Raw genomic sequence first — 21,532 nt, forward strand, 5'->3', positions numbered from 1 at the left:
ACCACCCGCACCCAGGGCCTCCTCCGCCCCCCCCCCCCCCCCGCCTTGCGCAAGCGCACACCCGGCCCTCAGCTCCGGCCCCCGCCCCGCCCCGGCCCGGCCCCTCCCTCCACTTCCGGGCCTGCGGGAAGCGGCCTGCGCCGAGCCTGGGGCGCCCCCTGCAGGCGGGGCGGAGCTGCGGGGTGGGCCCCGCCCCCGGAACGCCCCTCGCGGACCCACCGAGCCCGAGAAGCCCCAGTGGAGACCCGGGCTGGCTTTCCTCCGCCCCGGGGCGCTCGTGGTTGCCCCGGCGGCTGGGAAGCGCCCCTCGCCCGCTCCCGGAGCGCGGGCCCGGCCGTGGTTACCATGGCTGCGGGAGGCGAGGGGGCGCGCAGCCGCTGCCCCGCCCCACCCCGGCGCGGCCACGCCCCCCGGGCCCCCGCCCCGCCCCCCCAGCCGCCCGCGCCCTCGCCGTCGCCGCTGCCGCCGCGGGGCTCGCGGAGCCTGGGTGGCTGCAGCCGGGGCGCGGCTCGGAGCTGAGGCGAGGGGGCCGCGCCGGGCACCGGCCGAGAGGAGCAGGGCCGCCCCCGCCGCGCCCACCGGCCCGCCCGGGATGCCGCACTGAGGCCCAGCATGGCCGGCCTGGGCCCCACCTTCCGGCTGCACCGGCTCGTCTGGGCGAACCGGCACCGCGAACTGGAGGCCGCGCTGCACAGCGGTCAGGTGAGCCCCCCTCCCCGCGGAGTGCCGCGTGCGAGCCGGGGGCCGGCGCCCGCCCTGCCCCGAGCTGCACCCACCCCCGGCCCCGGCCCGGGTCACCTGCACGCACGCCGGATCCTTCGGCCACATCTCCGGCGCCCGGCCTCGCCCCGAGGGCAGCCCATCTCCGACTGCATCATCCCCGAACTCACGCGTGCCACCTCTGAGTCAGGCAGAGAAAGGAATCCCGTTCAACTCTTCCCAGCCCTTGCCTGCATCTGTCTAACCAGAGCCCTCCGTCAGGCCTGCAGGTCTGCTTGAAGGGAGAGCAGGAGAGGTGGGGCAAGCCCTTCCCACCCCAGCTTCCCTCCCCAGCACTTCCCAGCCCTCCCCAGTGCCCCTGCTCCACCAGGACACCGAAGCCACTTCCTGCCATCTCCCTGGCCTGGCTGCCACCTTTAGATCCCATAGTGACTCCAGCTGGGTTCAACCCCACAGCCTCCTTGCTTCGGCCTCTCTTGCCTCCAGCTGTGTCCCATCTCCCTCTCCTTTAGCACGACATAGAACAGGAGGATCCCCGGGGACGCACTCCCCTGGAGCTGGCCGTGTCCCTGGGGAATCTGGAATCTGTCAGAGTCCTTCTTCGACATAATGCCAATGTGGGCAGAGAGAGCCGCCAGGGCTGGGCAGGTACTGCACTGGGCTTTCCTTGTGGCCTGCAGTGGGGTTAGTGGGTGGGAAGTCGTGACCAGGCCTGGTGCCCCGTGGGAAGGCTCTCCTCAGCAATAGGGTGTCCCTTAGTCCTGCAGGAGGCAGTCAGCACTGGAGACCCGGAGATGGTGCAGTTGGTGCTCCAGTATCGGGACTTCCAGAGGGCTACGCAGAGGCTGGCTGGCATTCCAGAACTGCTCAACAAACTCCGCCAGGTAAGGGCAGGGCACGGGAGGTGATTGGTTGAGTGTGCGATGGTGGGGTTATGGCAAGGGCTATCCTGGTCACCTGAGGCAGGCCTGGCTTAGAAGATCACCCAGCCCATGCACTATGCCTCCTCACCGCTGTTTGTCTTGACCCCCCAGTTCATGGTCGTGAGAAAAGAAAAGGATCCCAGGCTACGTGGATGACATTGGGCTCTTTGGAAGCCGTTTGCACCAGTGTGGAAGGCCCTGGCACTAGATATCTCCATAGAACATTAGACTTTGGCCTTCTTTGAGAAATTAGATTTCTCCAGGGAAGGACAGCTGGGTGGAGATGGCCTAGGCCACTGGAATGCCTGGTTCTGGGTACAGTCTGTCCTCCTGCAAGCTGCAGAGGGTTGGCAGGGCAGGCCTGGAGGTCATGGAGCCCCCTCTGCTGACACAGAGGGGGCAAAGACTCCCATAGAGGAAGACAAGGAGCCACCAGGCCTGCTGGTCTCCAGCCCAGGCTGGGCCTGATGGATAGCGTTCATTCCTCTCAGGCCCCTGACTTCTACGTGGAGATGAAGTGGGAGTTCACAAGCTGGGGTGAGTGGGGACCACTTGGCCTTCCCAGGGACTTAGAGTGGGGCCTGCGGGGGAGACTCTGGTGACCTCGGGACTCCCTGCAGTGCCGCTTGTGTCCAAGATGTGCCCCAGTGATGTGTACCGCGTATGGAAGCGGGGTGAGAGCCTGCGGGTAGACACGAGTCTCCTGGGTTTTGAGCACATGACCTGGCAGCGTGGCCGGAGGAGCTTCATCTTCAAGGGCCAGGGTGAGCTCAGGGGTGTGTGCTACGGACGGACATTAGGCCAGGTAGCACCCTCGAATCTTCAGTGGCTTTCTCTGCACTTTGAAGACATGGAGAAAAGCTGAGGGTAGCTGGGTGCCGGTGGCTCACGCCTGTAATCATCACTACTCAGGAGGCTGAGATCTAAGGATCACAGTTCAAAGCCAAGCCAGGCAGGAAAGGCCAGTTAACAACCAGAAAACTGGAAGTGGCACTGTGGCTCAAAGTAGTAGAGCGCTAGCCTTGAACTCAGGGACAGCGCCCAGGCCCTGAGTTCAAGCCCCACAACTGACAAAAAAAAAAAAAAAAAGTTGAGGGCAGTGGGGAAGCCCGGGGGTGGCATCCGTACTGATCTGTGTCCCTTCCCTGCCCCCATCACTGGCAGAGGAAGGAGCCCTGGTGATGGAAGTGGACCATGACCGACAGGTGGTGCACACAGAGACCTTAGGGATGGCTCTGCATGAGCCCGAAACACTGCTGGCTGCCATGCGGCCCAGCGAGGAGCACGTGGCCAGCCGCCTCACCTCCCCGATCGTCTCCACTCACCTGGACACGCGCAACGTCGCCTTTGAGAGGTCAGTGGGGGCCCGGCACCCCGTGGGCAGCCTGGGGGAGAGGTAACAGAAGCCACAGGACCTGCCTGGAGGCTCCTGGCTGAGGCATCTGGGAGCTGAGCCCCCCCCCCCGCCCCGCAGAGGCTGCTCAGATGGAGGGGTGACTTGGGCCCCTTTTCATGGATAGGCACCCTCACGGGGCAACTCAACTCTCCCATGATGTGAAAAGAGCACATTTTGTGTATTCACTAGTCTATTCATAGACATTTACATCCTCCCCACCATTTGGACATATGTGTGTGTCGCATGCACACACACACACACACACACACACACACACACTGGTACTGGGGCTTGAACTTAGGGCCTTGCACTCTTGCTCAGCTTTTGCACTCACAGCTGGTTCACTAACACTTGAGCCACATCTCCAGTACGGCTTTTTTTGGTCATTAATGGGAGACAGACTCTCAAGGAGTTTTTGGCCCTAGCTGGCTTCAAACCATGATCCTCAGATCTCAGCTTCCTAAGCAGCTAGCCAAGATTACAGGTGTGAGCCACTGTCACCTGGCCTATTTGACCATTAGGAATAATGACGCTATAAGCATTTGCATACAGAATTTGAGTGTACATGTATTTTCATTTTTCCTAAGCCTATACTCTAGATGAAACTGCTGAACTATGTAGTAACTAGATAGTTAATTGGTCGAGGAGCTGTTTACCATTTCACACGACTTCCAGCAGAGAGGGAAGATTCCGACTTCTCCACATTCTCATCAATACTCCTGATGGTTTTCATTCATTCCTTCTTGGATTGTACTGTTGGATTATAGCCATCATAGCGGATGGAAAGTGATACCTCTTTGATTTGCATTTCCCTAATGACTAGTGATGTTAAGCATCTTTTGTGTACTTATTGGTCACTTGTATATCTTCTCTGGAGAAATGTCTGTTTAGATTCTTTTGTTTTTTCACCCATCTTGCTGTTACAATTTTTTTTTTTTTAGGTTAGTCGTGGTACTTGAACTCTGGGCCCAGGCACTGTCCCTGAGCTCTTCAGCTCAAAGCTAACGAGCGCTCTACTAGTTGAGACACAGCGCCACTTCTGGTTTTCTGAGTGGTTTATTGGAAATAAGAGTCTCACGGACTTTCTCGCCCAGGCTGGCTTTGAACCACCGTCCTCATATCTCAGCCTCTTGGGTAGCTAGGATTACAGGTGTGAGCCACCAGCACCTGGCGCTGTCTAGATTCTTTAACCATGTTTTAGTTGGGTTCTCTTCTTCTGATTTGGTTGTAACGGTTCTGTATATATTCTGGATATAAGTCCCTTACTGGTTATATGATTCACAAATATTTACTCCATTTCTGTAGACTGTCTTTTCACTTTTTTGATCTCTTTTTTTCTCTTTGGCATTTCTCTTTTAGGCATTTCCCTTTTGGGGGGTTTGGACTTGAGGTCTCACACTTGCTTGGCTGGCACTCTGCTCCCTGGGCCATGCCTTACAGCCCTGTTTCTCACAGGTGGTTTTCAGGAGAGTATCTTGCTTCCCCCCCGCCCTCCTGAGTGTGTGCATGAGCCGTGGTGCCTACTCAAGCTTCTCTTACATCGCGGGGGTCACAGGTGTGGGCCTCCACATCCAGGTTCCCTCCTTGGAGATGGAATCTGTCAGACTTTTCGCCTGAGCTAGGCTGAAACCATGATGTTAGGATTACAGGCCCAGAGGGTCTGGCTAAAACCTTTGAATTTTGATAACAGTTTTTCTTTTGTTGCCCATTGTTTTGGGCATACCTAATAAATACATTGCCAAATCTGAGGTCATGAAGATTTTCCCATTTTCTTCTAAAAGGTTTATAGCTTAGCGCTTTCAACCTAATTCTTAGGTGAGTCCAACTGACTTGTTTTGTCTGGAACTATCTAGTTGTTTCAGCCTTTGTTAAGAATATTGTGCTTGGGGCTAGGAATGTGACCTAGTGGTAGAGCACTTGCCTAGCATACATGAAGCCCTGGGTTCGATTCCTCAGCACCACATACACAGAAAAAGCCAGAAGTGGCACTGTGGCTCAAGTGGCAGAGTGCTAGCCTTGAGCGAAAAGAAGCCAGGGACAGTGCTCAGGCCCTGAGTTCAAGCCCCACGACGGGGGGGGGGGGAGAATATTGTGCTTTTCCCATTTAGTAGTCTTGCTATTTTTGTAAAAAAATAAAATAAAAAATAAATCATTTGGCTGTAGGTCAGTTGGATTTCTTTCCCCCTGAATTCTCCATTCTGCTCCATTGGTCTTTTCTTGTGCTAATATTTTATTGTCTTAATTACTGTTGCTATAATACTGCTATAATATACTGTTGCTATATACTGTTGTTATAATAACTTTGACATTCTAAAGTTTACTTTTTTTTTTTGCCAGTCCTGGGCCTTGGACTCATGGCCTGAGCACTGTTTGCTCAAGGCTAGCACTCTGCCACTTGAGCCACAGCGCCACTTCTGGCCGTTTTCTGTATATGTGGTGCTGGGGAATTGAACCCAGGGCTTCATGTATTTGAGGCAAGCGCTCTTGCCACTAGGCCATATCCCCAGCCCAAAGTTTACTTCTAGTAGTTACAATTACAGGCAGGAGTCACCAGCACTCTGTGTGTGTGTGTGTATATACACATGCACGCATGCACATACAAGTGTTCCTACACTCAGAGCCTTGAGCTCTCACTTGGCTTTTTTCTACCACTTGAGCCACATCTCAAGACCAGCTTTTTGCTAGTTAATTGGAGTTGTGGATTTTTCTGCCCGGCCTGGCTTTGAACCACTCAGCCTCCTGAGTTGCAAGGACTATAGGTGTGAGCCACCAGCACCCAGCTTAATGTGACAGTTCAGGGTATTAAGACCAACCTTCATCCTTTTCTAACTCTGTCTCTGCTTCTCTTTCTTAGGTGTTACTATGTTGCTCAGACTGGTCTCAACTTTTTTTTTTTGGCAGTCCTGGCTCTTGGACTCAGGACCTGAGTACTATCCCTGAGCTTCTTTTGCTCAAGGCTAGTGCTCTACCACTTGAGCCACAGCTCCATTTCTTTCTTTCTTTTTTTTTTTCTTTTGCCAGTCCTGGCGCTTGGACTCAGGGCCTGAGCACTGTCCCTGGCTTCTTTTTGTTCAAGGCTAGCTCTCTGCCACTTGAGCCACAGTGCCTCTTTCTGGCCTTTTCTATATATGTGATGCTGAGGAATTGAACCCAGGGCTTCCTGTATACAAGGCAAGCACTCTTGCCACTAGGCCATATTCCTAGCCCTCTATTTCTTTTTTTGAGTACTTTATTGCAGATGAGAGTCTCACAGACATTCCCGCTCAGGCTGGCTTTGACCTGTGATCCTTAGATGTCAGTCTCCTGAGTAGCTAGGATTACAGGGCGTGAGCCACCAGCATGGCTCTCTGTGGAACTTTTTTTTTTTCTGGTCAGTTTTGGGGCTTGAACTTGAGGCCTAGCTGTTGTCCCTGAGCTCTTTTTGCTCAAGACTAGTGCTCTACCATTTTGAGCCACGGTACCATGTCTGGTTTTCTGGTGGTTAGCTGAAGATAAGGGTGTCATGGACTTTCCTGCCCAGGCTGGCTTTGAACCATGATTGTCAGATCTTAGCCCTGAGTAGCTGGGATTACTGGCGTGAGCTACCAGTGCCTGGCTTCTTCTTTCTTGGTATAGTCATTTACAGCTCAGTATTTCCCTCTAGCATGGCATTAGCTGTGTCCTGTGAGTTCTGATAATGTTAGGTGTTCATGTCCATGATCTCAAAATATTTTCTATTTCCCTCTGAATTTATTCCAAAGATTATTTAGAACTATATTGCTTATAGTCCACATACTTGTGAGTTTCTAAGTTTACTTTTTTGTTATTTCTAATTTCCTTCTGTTATGTTTGGAAAATAATTTAGATGACATCTATCCTTTCAGTTTTAAAGTTTAGTTTATAGTCTCAAAGTGATCTAACCTTAGGCATACTTCATATGCATTTGAGAAGGGTGAAGTGTTCTCAGAAGATCTATAAAAGTCTAGTTTATAGTATTGCTCGTGTCTTCTGCTTCTTTGTTGGTCTCTACTTGATCTTTCATTGTTGAAAGTAGCTCCTTACAGAGGACAGAAAGTACATGAAAATACATTAGAAACTGAATTCATTATTCAACTTTAGAATTTGTCTCTACTTTTGTTTCATTTTTATCCTTTTTTTTTTTTTAAACTAGTCCTGGGGCTTGAACTCTGGGACTGGGTACCGTCTCTGAGCTCCTTTTGCTCAATGCTAGCACACTACCATTTGAGCCGTAGTGCCACTTCTGGCCTTTCCTGAGTAGTTTATTGGAGACAGGAGTTTCAGAGACTTTCCTGCCTGGGCTAGCTTCGAACCATGATCCTCAGATCACAGCCCCAGATTAGCTAGGATTATAGGCGTGAGCCACCGGTGCCTGCCTTATTTTTATTCTTAAAAAGTGTCATATTGAAGTCTCAGATATTTTTGTTTTGTTTGCCAGTACTGGGGTTTGAGCCTCAAACTTGCTTGGCTTTCTTGCGTGAGCTAGTCTGGCTGCTATTTATAATTATTATCATTATTATTATTTTGGTGGCTCTTTTGGAATTGGAGTCTTGCAGATTTTTCAACTCGGGCTGGTCAGATATTGTTGTTGAATGAGACATCATTTTTTTAAACTTTTTTTTTTTCCAGTCCTGGGGCTTGAACTCAGGGCCTGGGCACTGACCCTGGCTTGTGCTCAAGGCTAGCACTCTACCACTTGAGCCACATTCCCAGCTCTCCCTGAGTTGTTGTTGTTGTTTTTTTTTTTTTTTTGGCCAGTCCTGGGCCTTGGACTCAGGGCCTGAGCACTGTCCCTGGCTTCTTCCCGCTCAAGGCTAGCACTCTGCCTCTTGAGCCACAGCCCCGCTTCTGGCCGTTTTCTGTATATGTGGTGCTGGGGAATCGAACCTAGGGCCTCGTGTATCCGAGGCAGGCACTCTTGCCACTAGGCCATATCCCCAGCCCCGTTGTTGTTGTTTTGTTTTTTACAATTCTAGCACTCTACCACTTGAGCCATAGCTCTACTTCTGGCTTTTTTGGTGCTTCATTGGAGATAAGAGTCTCCTGAACTTTCCTGCCCAAGCTGGCTTTGAACCTCACTCCTGAGTAGCTAGTACTCAAGTGGCTCACTTTTATAATTTTTGTTATTGTTGTTGACTATGGGGCTTGAACTCAGGGCCTGGGTGCTGTCCCGGAGCTCTTTACCACTCTGAGCCCCAGCACCACTACTGATTTTTTGGTGGTTAGAGGTAAGAGTCTCACAGACGTACTTGCCTGGACTGGCTATGAACTGTGATTCTCACATCTCAGCCTCTTGTGTAGATAGGATGATAGGTGTGAGCCACCAGGGCCTGGAAAGTCTTTTAACTGTTTATTATGGAAAATTGAATGTACCAGCTGGTGGGTGTAGTTCAGAAGTAGAGTACTTGTCTGGCATGTATGCCTCAAGTCCTAAGTTCAGTTTCCAGCACTGAAGAAAGAGAAAAGGAGGGGTTAAGAGGGGAGAAGGAAAGAAAGAAAAGGAGGAAGAACTTGAAGGAAGGAAAGGAAAGGGAGGAAACCAGGGAAGGAGAAAGGAAGGGATGGAGGGATAGAAAGGGAGGGAAGGAGGGAGAGAGGGGTGCGGGAAGGGAGGGAGGAAAGGAGAGGGGGAAGGAAGGTAGTGTATTACTATCGCCACCTTCCGAATTATCAACATTTTATCCGTCTTAGAAGCTATCCTTCCTCACCTTTTCCCGCTGCGCTTTCTGAGACTCTTTGGAAGCACATCTTAGCTCTCCTATCATCTCATCAGTAAATGTTTCTGTACTAGCAGATAAGGATAAGCATGTGTATAAAAGCCCAGCCTCCACACCATTATCATGTCTAATAAAATGACCAGTCATCTTCAGTCCTTGTTCAAGTGCCCCCTCCCGCTGCCCGGCACCCTCTTCCAGACCCCTTTATGCCCCTGGGAGCTGGGCAGCCGGTGCCATGAGACGGAGGGGGCTTCGGTTGTTGGGGCTTCACAGGCTTCCGTTTGGTCTGTTGCAGGAACAAATGTGGCATCTGGGGATGGCGGTCTGAGAAGATGGAGACTGTTAGCGGCTACGAAGCTAAGGCAGGAGAGGCCTTTTGGGGGCTGGCGGGGGGGGGGGCAGACAAGGTTCAGGAGCTTAGCTTCTCCGCCCCTTGCCCCCCACCTTCCCCTACCCCCATGTGGAGGGAGACACAGAGTCGCTCTGAGAGCCTGGATGTCCTGGGTGGCCAAGGATACCCCCTAGGGGCCTGGCCTGCTGAGCCTGCCCTGGCTGCAAGGTCAAATGAAGGGCATTCTCTTCTTGGCGCTCAGGATGTATCTCCTGGTTAGTGACTCCTGGGGTTCAGACCCTGCCGTCCGCCCCTTCGTCTGTCCCTGGGGGCCGGAGGAGTCGGGTGCTGTGCTGGTGAAGCCGGGTGTGGGGAAGTTTCTGGAAGCCTAGCTTCCTGTGACCCACTCTGCTCCCCAGGTGTACAGTGCCACCAACGTGGAGCTGGTGACACGCACACGCACAGAACACCTCTCTGATCAGGACAAGTCGAGGACCAAAGGTAAACCCAGGTGCGCCTGCCTGCTGCCCAGTCACATGCTGGTCTGGGGTCAGGGCCGGAGTACTGGGGACCAGCAGGGAGGCTACCCCATTCCCTCTGTCAGTCTGGGCTATAGTAGCCCAGTTTCCCCTCCCGGGCTCCTTCCTCTGCCCCCTAGGAGGGAAGACTCCGTTCCAGTCCTTCCTGGGGATGGCCCAGCAGCATTCCTCCTACAGTGGGGTGAGCAGGGCTGGGGGAGGGGCTGGGCTGAGCCCGGGTGGGCGGAGGACCATTCCGGTGAGCCTGAGGGCTAAGTCGGGTCCTGGGGCCCACCCAGGCTCCTGTGCAGCAAGCTGCCAGCCCCACCAACCCCACAGCCATTTCCCCCGAAGAATACTTCGATCCCAGCTTCAGCCTGGAGTCAAGAAACATTGGCCGCCCCATCGAGATGTCCAGTAAAGTTCAGAGGTGAGGCTGGGGGTGGGGGGGGCTGGGTGGGAGCCCTCCTGGACCCCCTGCTGATTCCGGTCACACATGGGGACCGTCACAGGGAGGGCCTGTGCTCTAGCAGGCCTCTTCCTGGAGCCACACCTATCCTACCTGTGCTTCTGAGTGCCGAGTGCGTGGCCTGGCCACACAGCCACGTGTGACACTGGGATGCAGGACTGAATGAATGCCGAGCAGCACAATCTGTGGGTTAAAAAGGAAATTCAACCTACTAAGCGTGGACCGGGAGCCAGAGCATGGTGGAGTGGGAGGGGCCTCAGCCCCGCTATCACAGCGGCGTCACAGTAAACGTCTTCCCCCGGATGAGTTTGACTTCCCACTTGTGGACAGGAGAAATCCCACCTGCAGTGCAGGTCTGCTGAGCAGATGTAAATGGTCCCAGTGAATAGAACCTCACCCCCTCCAGGCGACCTCACAGAGATCCTCTCAGCCTCCAGGGGTGGACCTGGGAGTCAGACTCCTGTAGTCCTGACCTTTGGCCTGAGCTAGACACATGAGTGCCACAAAGCCTGAAGTGCTGGCCAGCTCCGGTAGGGGAGGAGTACAGGGCTGTGGACAAAGCCCAGAGGGCAGCCCACCGCCTAGCCATGCCCTCCTCCCGCCAGATGCCTGGCACAAAGCCATGAGCTCTGGTCGGGGCCCACAGGTTGAGGCAGCTTGGGCTCCAGGCCCAGGCTGAAGGGCTGTCTCTAGGGGAGATCGGGGCCAGCTGGGCAGGGAGGAGGGTACCGCAGGCAGGTGACAGGAGCGGCTAGACCACCAGAGGGTTCCTGACTCCATGCTCTGGCCTTCTGGGCAGGTTCAAGGCGACACTGTGGCTGAGTGAGGAGCACCCGCTCTCTCTAGGTGACCAGGTGACACCTATCATTGACCTAATGGCCATCAGCAATGCTCACTTTGCGAAGCTGCGTGACTTCATCACCCTGCGCCTCCCACCAGGCTTCCCCGTCAAGATTGGTGAGAGGGAGGCAGGGGCTTGGGCATGGGCCTTCCTCCAGGACGGGGGGATTGCAGGGATCAGGCGGCTGAGTCCCAGCTGTCTCCTCCCAGAGATTCCCCTCTTCCACGTGCTCAATGCCCGCATCACCTTCAGCAACCTGTGTGGCTGTGATGAGCCCCTGAGCTCGGTGTGGGTGCCGGCCTCCGGCTCCGCGGCAGCCGTTTCAGGTATAGATGCAGGTAGCCGGCCGAGGCCGCTGCGTGGCTCTCTGGGGGCTGAGCCTCGGGGGCTGAGCGTGCTCCCCTGCTGCCTGCCCAGGGAGCCCTTTCCCATGTGAGGTGGACCCCACTGTGTTTGAAGTGCCCGAGGGTTACAGTGTGCTGGGTGCAGAGCGCAGCGAACCCCTTCGGGATGAGGATGATGACCTGCTGCAGTTCGCCATCCAGCAGAGCCTGCTGGAGGCGGGCACCGAGGCAGAGCAGGTGAGACGTGGGCAGAGGCTGGACTTTGGCCGCGTCGACGCAGGGCTGAGGTGATGGCGTGGGCTCTGGCTTCGCAGGTGACTGTGTGGGAAGCCCTGACCAACACGCGGCCTGGCACTCACCCTCCTCCTCAAGCCACAGTGTACGAGGAGCAGCTTCAGCTGGAGCGGTGAGACCCTGCAGGGCCCGCCAGGCCCCCTGCCTTAGTTGGGCCAAACTTGATGGGTACTGGGGAGGTCTTGGTCCTAAGACCAGAGTCCCTCATCAGGGACTGCTCACCACCAAAAATGGTGGGAGACAGAGAGCTAGTCCTTGTGCTTCCCCCCCCCCACCCATCCTTGTCTCTCAAAGCCCAGTTTGCTCCTCCTCCCTTTCCTCCAGCCTTCTTGCTCACCAGTCTGTCCTCCCCTCTTCCCTTTGCCTGGAAGAGCCCTCCAGGAAAGCCTGCAGCTGTCCACAGAGTCCAGGAGCCCAGGATCCCCTCCGAGCACGCCCCCATCCCACGCCCCGCCAAGCTTTGAGGAGCAGCTTCGCCTGGCTCTGGAGTTGTCTTCGAGGGAGCAGGAGGAGCGGGAGCGGCGGGGTCAGCAGGAGGAAGAGGACTTACAGCGCATCCTGCAGCTGTCACTTACAGAGCACTGAGCCGCCGGGCCCTGGGAGGGCTGTCGGGGGTCACTCCCTCCACCTGCTTTTGTAATTTATTTATTTATAAACTGTCTGCTGCTGAGCCTGGAGTCCTGGGGGTGGGCTGGAACCGAGATGGAAATAAAGAGGCATCAGCAGAAGACTTGCTCTACTCACTGGGCTAGTGCTGACAGACAGGTTGGTCCATGACCTCTGACCTCGCCTGGCATCCTAGCCATGCCCACCCCCCCCCCCCCCCGCCCCAGCCGCTAGTGTTTCCACTGTAAAAGAGGAGAGCGCTCCCACACCTTGAGCTGGTGGAAGGGGCCCTTACAAAGCCCATGAACAGGTCCTGGGAGCCCTGCTCCACCCACCTACTGGAGTCCTAGGTTCCTCCTGGCAGCCAGTGTGGGGTCCACTCAGCCCCCCACAACCCCTCCCTGCAGTGCAGGCCCAGGTTGTGCCCCTCTCTGGTGGTGGTGTGGGCAGTCACTTCCCTCTGGTCTCAAGGTGGACCCGAGAATCCCCGGAAACCCCTGTGCCCCAGCTTCCTGCAGAGGAGACCCGGCCAACCCCCCCCCCCCCCCCCCCCGAGGAGAAATAAGTTTGGGCTGAGACAGACCTACCGCGCCTGACCCCTGAGACTGTGTCCTCAACCCCGGGCATCCTAGGACGCCCCCCTCCCCCCGCTAGATTGCCACGGTTGGGACCCGAGACAGCCCGGGTGACCTAATCGGGCGGAGCCCGGGGCAGTCGGCCAGCTTCCGGCGCACCACAAAGCCCGGGCCCGGCGGTGAGGTCGGCGCGGCTCACCTGCGCCAGGCCCGGCCCCGCCCCTCACCTGCGCCAGGCCCCGCCCCCAGCGCGGAGGGGCGGGGCGGCCGCCGGGCGCCGGCTCGCAGGCCCCGCGGGGCGGGCTTCTGGCCCTTTAAGGGCCGCCCCCGAGGAGGTGCCAGGCCCTGGTGGCTCCGGTCTCCTTCCTGGTCCTGCGGGGCCGGGGCCGTCCGTGGGGCCGTGGGAGGGGGCCGCGCCTGCAGTCCGCCCAGCCATCGCCGCCGCCCGGCCCGGCCCGGCCCATGGCCCTGGTCACCGTGAGCCGCTCGCCCCCGGCCAGCGGCCACTCCACGCCCGTGGGGCTCGCGGTGAGTGCGGCTGTGCCCGGCCCGCGCAGCTGGCTGCCAGCGGGGCCTGGGCGCGCACGTCCTGCCCGGGCGGCCCCCCCCGCCCCCGCTCCCGGGTCAGGTGCGGGGGGGTGCGGGGGGTGCGGGGGGGGGTGGCTCGAGGCTCAGCCTGATCAAGAGCTGAGCGCCAGCCCTCCGCGGGGGCCCCCACGTCGATCGCCCCCAGCCGGCAGCGTCGGGACTTGGCTCCCCAGTGCCTCCCAGTGGAGAAGTGATTGGCGTGGGAAGGACTGGTGCCCCCTCCAGGTCCCCGCCCCCCCCAGGTCCCGGTGATCCCCAGCCCCATCCCGCCACCCCAGCTTCCCAGATTGGGCAGGAGGAGTGGTGCCCCCCTCCCCCCCCCAGGTCCCGGTGATCCCCAACCCCATCCCACCGCCCCAGCTTCCCAGATTGGGCAGGAGGAGTGGTGCCCCCCTCCGCCCCCCCCAGGTCCCGGTGATCCCCAGCCCCATCCCACGGCCCCCGGAGGAGTGGTGCCCCCCTTCACTCTGGTGCGGTGGTGGGGGGGCTGCTCTCTCCGCAGGGCGCTGCTGTCAGGGGCAGAGGCCGGCTCCAGCGCAGGTGAGCCCCTTTTCTGAACACCCATCCCTGCCCTGCCCCTAGCCGCTGCCATCTCTTACTCCTATCAGAGCCAAAGGGGTCTCAGCCAAACCTCACGGGTGGCCAACCTCAGTCACTGGCCTGCAGCTGAACCAGCCAGGCCACCTTGGCTTTCCCCTGGGCAGTTTGTTTCTTTCACCTACTCCCCTCCCCCGTCTCAGGCCAGGGGACACAGGCCCAAGAGCAGGATGGGACAAGGCCTGAGGATTTACTTGTCCCCATCTAGGTTTACAGCAGTCCCTCCTGTCTCAGACCCCGTGGACAGAGGCTAGAGAACTAGAGGCTGACTCTCCCAGTACCTGGGCCACAACCAAAGGCCTGCTAGAGTTTGAAACTCTCTACCTCATTCTACCTGTCTGATCCCTGGGAGGGGAATGAGCAAAAATTCACTTTCCAAAGCCTTCGGGCACTCGGCTGCTCCCCACGGTCCAAGGAGCCCCCCCCCCGCCACTCCCCCAGGACTCTAATGATCTCCAACCATTCTGCCAGGCAGAGCTTTGCAGTGCTCCATGGGGCTGTCCTGGGACTACAGGATGGAGGGGACAACGGTGATGTGGTTGAAACTGGCTCTGAGCCAGTGGAAGACCCCCCTGGTGAGGAGCCACCCCACAGTGACCAGACCGACGGGCAGGGGGCCCAGAGTCCCCGGAAACAGGTGCAGAGGCAGCACCTGCACCTCATGGTGGAGTTGCTGAGGCCACAGGATGACATCCGCCTGGTGAGGAGCCCCCACTGGGGAGGGGCTGGAGCTCAGGCGTCAAGCAAGTGGGGACTCTCCAGGTAGTGGAGGGGCCCCTAAACCTGGAGCTCCCTGCTGATCCAGCTAGAGGTGTCTTGGTCACCTGCAGTCACTCTGCTGGGAGAGGACAGAGGACATTGGTTCTGCATGAGTCACATTCAACCACAAGGTGGAAGGCAGTGTGCTAGAAAGGCCTGGGGGAGGAGCAGGACACCCCCACAGGGGGCCGAGGTCCACTGAATCTCAAAGACCAGCCCCCCAAGCCAGGCGGAGACAGACTAGTCTTCAGCACAATGTGAAGTCTTTGGTGAAGCTGCGCTTAGAACAGGAGCCCCAGCCTTCTCAGTGTGATTAAGTTGGTCCATATCGTTTTTTTGTTTTTTGTTGTGTTTTTTTTTTTTTTTGCCAGTCCTGGGCCTTGAACTCAGGGCCTGAGCACTGTCCCTGGCTTCCTTTTGCTCAAGGCTAGCACTCTACCACTTGAGCCACAATGCCACTTCTGGTCGTTTTCTATATATGTGGTGCTGGGGAATCGAACCCAGGGCTTCATGTATACAAGGCAAGCACTCTTGCCACTAGGCCGTATTCCCAGCCCCCCATATCGTTTTTGGTGTTCAACACTTCCTGATGGATAATGGCAAGTGATGTGAGTTTTAAAAACCTTGCAAGGCAGAAACAAAACCAGGGGGCTGGGGATATGGCCTAGTGGCAAGAGTGCTTGCCTCGTATACATGAGGCCCTGGGTTCGATTCCCCAGCACCACATATACAGAAAACGGCCAGAAGTGGCGCTGTGGCTCAAGTGGCAGAGTGCTAGCCCTGAGCAAAAAGAAGCCAGGGACAGTGCTCAGGCCCTGAGTTCAAGCCCCAGGACTGGCAAAAAAAAAAAAAAAAAAACAACCCAGAAACAAAACCAGGCTACTTCTGTCAGTCCCATTCCACCCTTTTACCACAATCAACCTTTATGAAACAGTCCTGAAATTGTATCAGGAAGTTGGGGGTGGGGATGGGGAGACAGGGTGCAGCGAGGCTGCTTTGAACCCATGTGGGCCACGTGGGGTGGGACCAGTGTCTTCCCACCCACCCAAGCCAGTGCCTTGGGGCTCCTCCTCCCACCTGTCACAGGCAGCCCGGCTGGAGGCAGCCCGACCCCCTCGGCTCCGCTACCTACTGGTGGTCTCCTCGGAAGATGGTCTAAGCCAGGAGGAGACAGTGCTCCTGGGGGTGGACTTCCCTGACAGCAGGTACAATCAGGGACAAGAAGGGAGGGGGGCCGAGAAAGAGATGCCGGGCAACAGTGACTCTTGTGTCCCCTGCCAGCTCCCCCTGCTGCACCCTGGGCTTGGTCTTGCCCCTCTGGAGTGACACTCAGGTGTACCTAGATGGAGATGGGTAAGAGATTACAGTGGGAGGGGGGCAGGGGAGAGGGCGGCCACGCAGAGAGGAACAGCAGAGTGGGCCTGGGACATGTGTCCTACTCTCATCAATACTTCGAGTTTACTGTGTGATCTTGGGCACATCACCTGACTCCTCTGGGCTTCAGTTTCGTCACATCTGGCAAATGGGCAGGGTTTTTGTCTGAACCTGGAGTCTGGTCCTACCTCCCTGGGGTCTCCTGCAGGGGCTTCAGTGTCACATCTGGCGGGCAGAGCCGAATCTTCAAGCCCATCTCCATCCAGACCATGTGGTAAGCGCCACGGTGGCCCAGCCTTGGGCCAGCACCCTCCTCTTAGGCGAGGGGAGCAGGGCCTGGCTGAGGACAGCGGGGGGGGACTCTGTGACCCAGCCTTGCCTCCTCTCCCAGGGCCACGCTCCAGGTGTTGCACCAGGCATGTGAGGTGGCTCTTGGCAGTGGCCTTGTGCCTGGTGGCAGTGCCCTGGCCTGGGCTACCCACTACCAGGAGAAAGTGAACTCCGACCAGAGCTGCCTCAACGAGTGGATGGCCATGGCCGACCTGGAGTCCCTGCGGCCTCCTAGCGCTGAGTCCGGCCAGTCAGTGTGGGGCACGGGAGGGGGGGGTCCGGTGGGGGAGGTGGGGGGTGGGGAAGGGGGACTGGGGCCATGCTGGAGAGCAGAAGGGCCCGACTGAGGGGCTCCACTCCCAGGCCCTCAGAACAGGAGCAGATGGAGCAGGCCATTCGGGTTGAGCTGTGGCAGGTGCTGGACTCCAGTGACCTAGAGACCATCACTTCCAAAGAGGTGGGCAGGGACTGGGGGACCCCTAGCCGGGGATGTAGGCTTGCCTTTCCTTCCTGGAGCCCCCCCCCCCCCCGCAAATTCCCTTCATTCCCAGCCATCCCCTACCGCCCAGCCCAGCTTCTGTAGTGCAGAGGGGACGGGTACTGTCCCCCAGGCCCAGGAGAGGCTAGAAACAGGAACCTCTCCTCCGCCTGGGCCCTGCCTGCAGATCCGCCAGGCCCTGGAGCTGCGCCTGGACCGCCCTCTCCAGCAGTACCGGGATTTCATAGACAACCAGATGCTCTTGCTCATGGCCCAGCAAGACCGGGCTTCCCGAATCTTCCCCCACCTTTACCTGGTGAGCGCGGCTGGGGTGCGGGACAAGGAGGCGGCTGTAAGGGGCTCGGCTGGAGGCCAAGGCCTGGTTCTTCTCCCCTACCCCACAGGGCTCGGAGTGGAATGCAGCCAACCTGGAGGAGCTGCAAAGAAACAGGTGGGCTTCCGTGCCCCTCATCAAAGCCACCGTGTCCTCCCTCTCCCCCGGCCTCTCCAGGGGACCCCGGCCAGCGCTGGGAATCTCAGATCACCCTCCGCCCCACTGCGGGGCTGCTGTCCTTGCATCAGCTCTCATGCCAGGACAGGACAGTGACTTTGTGGTCCCACTGATCAGCCCCTGGGCCTCTCCTCTCCTTACTCCAGAAAGCAAGTGCAGAAATCAGGCCTCAGCCATGCTGAGACCAGCTGGCCCCTGGCAGGCAGCGCACACGCCTGCGCACCTGGCCACAGTTCAGGGGAATGCCTTCGCCTGGTTGGGACGTGGCTGCCTGCTCACACAGGCACCTGTTTCCACTCCACATGGGCCTCTGGGATCTCTGCGCTGGGTCCTGTCTAGGGGCTGAAGCTGAGTTCTAAGAATGATGGGAGGGTTACTGTTGCTGACCTGATATCCCTGGACTCAATGGAGAAACTAAGACGCAGCAACATAAAAAAAAAAGAAAGAAAGATATGAGTCATCTGACTGACCGTGGGACATTTTTCTTCCCCTAGTCAGTGCTGCCACCACCTGACTCAAAACTAAGACCGTTGCTGGGTGCTGGTGGCTCATGCTTGTATTCTTAGCTTCTCAGGAGGCTGAGGATCCTGGTTCAGTGCCAACCCCGGCAGGAGAGCCCGTGAGACTCTGATCTCCAATTAGCCAGCTGGAAGTAGAGCTGTGGTAGACCACCAGTCTTAAGCAAAGACAGCAAAAGGACACACCCAGGCCTTGAGTTCAAGCCCCAGTACCAGCACAAAAACCAAACCTAAGAGCCCAACGCCAGTGCTCATGGCCCGCGGGCCTCCGCTGCAGGGTCAGCCACATCTTGAACATGGCCCGGGAGATCGACAACTTCTACCCGGAGCGCTTCACCTACCACAACGTGCGCGTGTGGGACGAGGAGTCGGCCCAGCTGCTGCCCCACTGGAAGGAGACGCACAGCTTCATCGAGGAGGCCAGGTGGGGTCCCCCGTGCTGCGCTGCCCAGCCCAGGGCTCGCTGGCTGCGCCCTAACTTCAACCGGGCCACCCCACCCTGCCCGCTCCGCCTCCAGCCCTCCGTGTCCCCCCTTCCCTCTCCGTCTACTGGGTCCTAATCTGTTACCCACCCCACTGTGCTGCTGGGCCCCTGGTGGGTGCAGGGGCCAGTCTGACACCCCCCACCCCGCTTTGTAGAGCACGGGGCACCCGGGTGCTGGTCCATTGCAAGATGGGCGTCAGCCGCTCAGCCGCCACAGTCGTGGCCTATGCCATGAAGCAGTACGGCTGGGGCCTGGAGAGGGCTCTCCACCATGTGCAGGGGCTCCGGCCCGTCGCCCGCCCCAACCCTGGCTTCCTGCGCCAGCTGCACACCTACCAGGGCATCCTGACTGCCAGGTACGGGGCGGGGCGGCGGAGGGCGGCGGCGTGTGCCCAGGGTGGCGCGCTGGCACTCGGGGCTGACGCAGTCACGCTTTCACAGCCGGCAGAGCCACGTCTGGGAGCAGAAAGTGGGTGGGGCCTCCCCAGAGGAGCCCCTGGCCCCCCAAGTCTGCACGCCACACCCACCTCTCCCACCAGAACCGGGGGGCAAGGGGGAGGTGAAGGTTTTGGATTTGGAGGAAAGTCCAGTGGGCCCAAAAGAAGAGGCTGGGCTGCGGCCCCGGATCAACCTGCGGGGCGTCATGCGCTCCATCAGCCTCCTGGAGCCCGCGGAGCCAGGGCCGGACAGCGACCCGGAGGCTGCGGACCTGCCAGAGGTGAGGCTGGGGGGCGGGGCGGGACGCTCACCCCAGGGAGCCAGGGGAGCCCGGGCGCTTGATCGCAGGCTCCCAGCAGGCGCGACCTGCGTCCAGCGCGCACTCCTGAGGTGTCGGCCCCTCTCCTGCCGCGCCGTCCACTAAACAGCCTGAGGACGGGAGCACATCCTGGGGTGCTCCTTCCTGTCCCTCGGCACAGCCGAGGAGACGGCGGTGGGGGCCCAGGGCCCAGGGTCTGGGACGTCCTCCCTGCAGGTGCAGGCTGGCTTTAGGGGCGCCTCTGGGGCTGGATGGGGTGGGTAGGATGGCCTCTGCAGCCCTTCTGTCTGAGAAGACACAGCAAAGGGCCAAACGGAGAGGAGCCCTGGCCCTCAGCACCCCCACCACCCGCATGAGCACCCTGCGCGCTTGGTGCTGTGGGCTGGAAGCTGGCCCTGGCCGGAGGAAGCCAGGCTCCACGGGAATCCACCTCACACGGCTCACAAGAGGCTTGGGGGGGGGGGGGCTGGGAACGGGGCCTAGCGGTAGAGCACTGGCCTAGCATGCACAAAGCCGTGGGTTCGATTCCTCAGCACCACATACACAGAAAAAGCCGGAAGCGGCGCTGTGGCTGAAGTCGTAGAGCGCTAGCCTTGAGCACAAAGAAGCCAGGGACAGTGCTCAGGCCCCCAGTTCAAGCCCCAGGACTGGCATAAAACAAATAAACAAAACAACAACAAGGCTTATGGAGACCGCGCTAGGCACTGACCCCTGGGGAGGCCCAGAGGTTGACAGAGAAGCTTGGCTGCTGCCAAGGCTCCCCCCCCCCCCCGCCTCCGCCTTTGGCCCCCAGTGCGGTTCAGGACCTGGGCTCACTGGGCTGACTCCAGGGCGGAGGGCTGGGAGGAGGCGAGGCCGGTGTGGCCTGGTGGCAGGCCGGGGTCGGCAGGAGGCTGCCCTGGAGCTGGCTGGCCCTCTCTTCTCCCCTTGGGAACCGTGCACTGACAACCGCTGATTTATTCACTCAACAAACATGGGGCACCGACCTTTCCCTGGCTCTGACCACCCCACCGCTCATGCCCTCCCCCATCCAGGTTTTCTCTTCCCAAGAGTCTTCCGAGGAGGAGTCTCCTCCGCCCTTCCCTCGGCTCTGCAGAGTGGAAGGAGGCCGCCGGCTCGGCCGGGGGCCCGGGCCTGCCCTGAAGTCTCGCCAGTCGGTGGTTGCCCTGCAGAGCGCCGCGCTGGTAGCCCGCCGGGCCCGGGCCTTCCAGGAGCAGGGAGAGGGCCAGGGGCAGCGAGAGGCCAGCACGGCCTCCACGCCCAGACTGCGGAAGGTGGTGAGGCAGACCAGCGTGGACGACAGCCGAGGGGAAGGTGAGGCCTGAGCCCTCCCAGGCTCGTGCACCCCTAGACACTACATAGACTTGGACAAGCACCCCACATGCCTGTGGGCCACGTGCTCCTTAGCCCCTCCAGCGCTCCCAAGACCTGCCACTCCAGCCTAAGGGCTGAGACGCCCCTCCGCCTGCCAAGGGCTCAAGACTACACTGGGGACATACATAGTGACTCAAGGTGCCTTCTGGGGTGACAGCACCCCTACGTTCATTTTCAACTCGCCCTACAGTGCTCACCTGTGGCCATGGAATCAAACCCGGAGTGTTCAGGGCTGGTTTTTCTGTCTCAAGCCCCCCACTCTGATCCACCCTGGCCTGCTCATCCTTTCCTGCCTTCCCTAGTGTGCTGCTAGAGGCAGCTAGGTCAGGGAACCATGTCCCAAAGGCAGAGAGGAACCCCAGGCCCCTGCCTCAGGGGACTGTACACCTCACACCTGGCCTAGTCTCACCTGCTGCCCCCTACATTCCTCCCCACTCTAACACCCCCCCCACACACACACATACACACACACTGGGTCACAGGGCACCAGACCAAAAGAGAGTCTTCTGGTCTCCTGGCCAGTCACTGTTTCCTAGTCTTATAGTATGGGCTTTGTACTGAGAAATAAAAGATAAAAAAAAAAAAGAAATCATATTGTTATTCTCCATATGATGACAAAGCCACCTGTCTTTCAATCAGTTCCCCTCTGTTTGCTCTAGGTTTGCTCGAGCCTCTCCTCTTTCCAGCTCGTTCAGCCTCCCAGGTGTCTCAGGACAGACCTGGTTGGGAGAGTGGAGTGTTTAGGGGTGGGGAGGAAAGGAGCTGTTGTGTGGCTCAAGAAAGAGGGAGAGGGGCTGGAAATATGGCCTAGTGGTGAAGTGCTTGCCTCGTATACATGAAGCCCTGGGTTTGATTCCCCAGCACCACATATATAGAAAATGGCCAGACGTGGCGCTGTGACTCAAGTGGCAGAGTGCTATCCTTGAGCAAAAAGAAGCCGGGGACAGTGCTCAGGCCCTGAGTTCAAGCCCCAGGACTGGCACCAAATAATAATAATAATAAACAAATAAAAAGAGAGCGAGAGAGACAGC

General features: G+C 58.2%; 2 protein-coding genes across 3 annotated transcripts; both read left to right on the forward strand.

The window, feature by feature from the left end:
- Window positions 1-461: 461 nt before the first annotated feature.
- Window positions 462-12,277, forward strand: Ankrd13d (ankyrin repeat domain 13D). Of its 2 annotated transcripts, none has more exons than XM_048359768.1 (15): window positions 462-702; window positions 1,233-1,368; window positions 1,480-1,604; window positions 2,135-2,180; window positions 2,264-2,407; window positions 2,808-2,997; window positions 9,049-9,115; window positions 9,504-9,585; window positions 9,743-9,804; window positions 9,902-10,032; window positions 10,871-11,028; window positions 11,122-11,238; window positions 11,330-11,493; window positions 11,571-11,662; window positions 11,922-12,277. In XM_048359768.1, the coding sequence occupies exons 1-15, from the start codon at window positions 613-615 to the stop codon at window positions 12,133-12,135; spliced, it is 1,818 nt and encodes a 605-aa protein (XP_048215725.1). In that variant the 5' UTR covers window positions 462-612; the 3' UTR covers window positions 12,136-12,277. The 2 variants fall into 2 exon arrangements, with proteins under 2 accessions (XP_048215725.1, XP_048215726.1); XM_048359769.1 differs by lacking the exon at window positions 462-702 and adding an exon at window positions 906-989.
- Window positions 12,278-13,092: 815 nt separating this feature from the next.
- Ssh3 (slingshot protein phosphatase 3) lies at window positions 13,093-20,998 on the forward strand. Its single transcript, XM_048360765.1, has 14 exons — window positions 13,093-13,259; window positions 13,822-13,859; window positions 14,388-14,616; window positions 15,762-15,880; window positions 15,957-16,028; window positions 16,258-16,323; window positions 16,441-16,629; window positions 16,743-16,836; window positions 17,045-17,173; window positions 17,262-17,308; window positions 18,164-18,310; window positions 18,526-18,726; window positions 18,812-19,088; window positions 20,162-20,998. Exons 1-14 carry the CDS (start codon window positions 13,194-13,196, stop codon window positions 20,450-20,452), a joined length of 1,965 nt encoding a protein of 654 aa, XP_048216722.1. The 5' UTR covers window positions 13,093-13,193; the 3' UTR covers window positions 20,453-20,998.
- Window positions 20,999-21,532: the final 534 nt, after the last annotated feature.

This window comes from Perognathus longimembris, chromosome 13 (genome assembly GCF_023159225.1).
Source record: "Perognathus longimembris pacificus isolate PPM17 chromosome 13, ASM2315922v1, whole genome shotgun sequence".
Lineage (NCBI taxonomy): Eukaryota > Metazoa > Chordata > Mammalia > Rodentia > Heteromyidae > Perognathus > Perognathus longimembris.

Bases quoted from the DNA above. Each gene is read 5' to 3' on its own strand.
- Ankrd13d (XM_048359768.1), top strand. From the start codon at position 613: ATGGCCGGCCTGGGCCCCACCTTCCGGCTGCACCGGCTCGTCTGGGCG. The intron at 11,029-11,121 runs GTGAGAGGGAGG...GTCTCCTCCCAG, and splicing joins AGGCTTCCCCGTCAAGATTG to AGATTCCCCTCTTCCACGTG. The intron at 11,239-11,329 runs GTATAGATGCAG...CTGCCTGCCCAG, and splicing joins CTCCGCGGCAGCCGTTTCAG to GGAGCCCTTTCCCATGTGAG.
- Ssh3 (XM_048360765.1), top strand. From the start codon at position 13,194: ATGGCCCTGGTCACCGTGAGCCGCTCGCCCCCGGCCAGCGGCCACTCC. The intron at 17,174-17,261 runs GTGAGCGCGGCT...CCTACCCCACAG, and splicing joins TCTTCCCCCACCTTTACCTG to GGCTCGGAGTGGAATGCAGC. The intron at 19,089-20,161 runs GTGAGGCTGGGG...TCCCCCATCCAG, and splicing joins AGGCTGCGGACCTGCCAGAG to GTTTTCTCTTCCCAAGAGTC.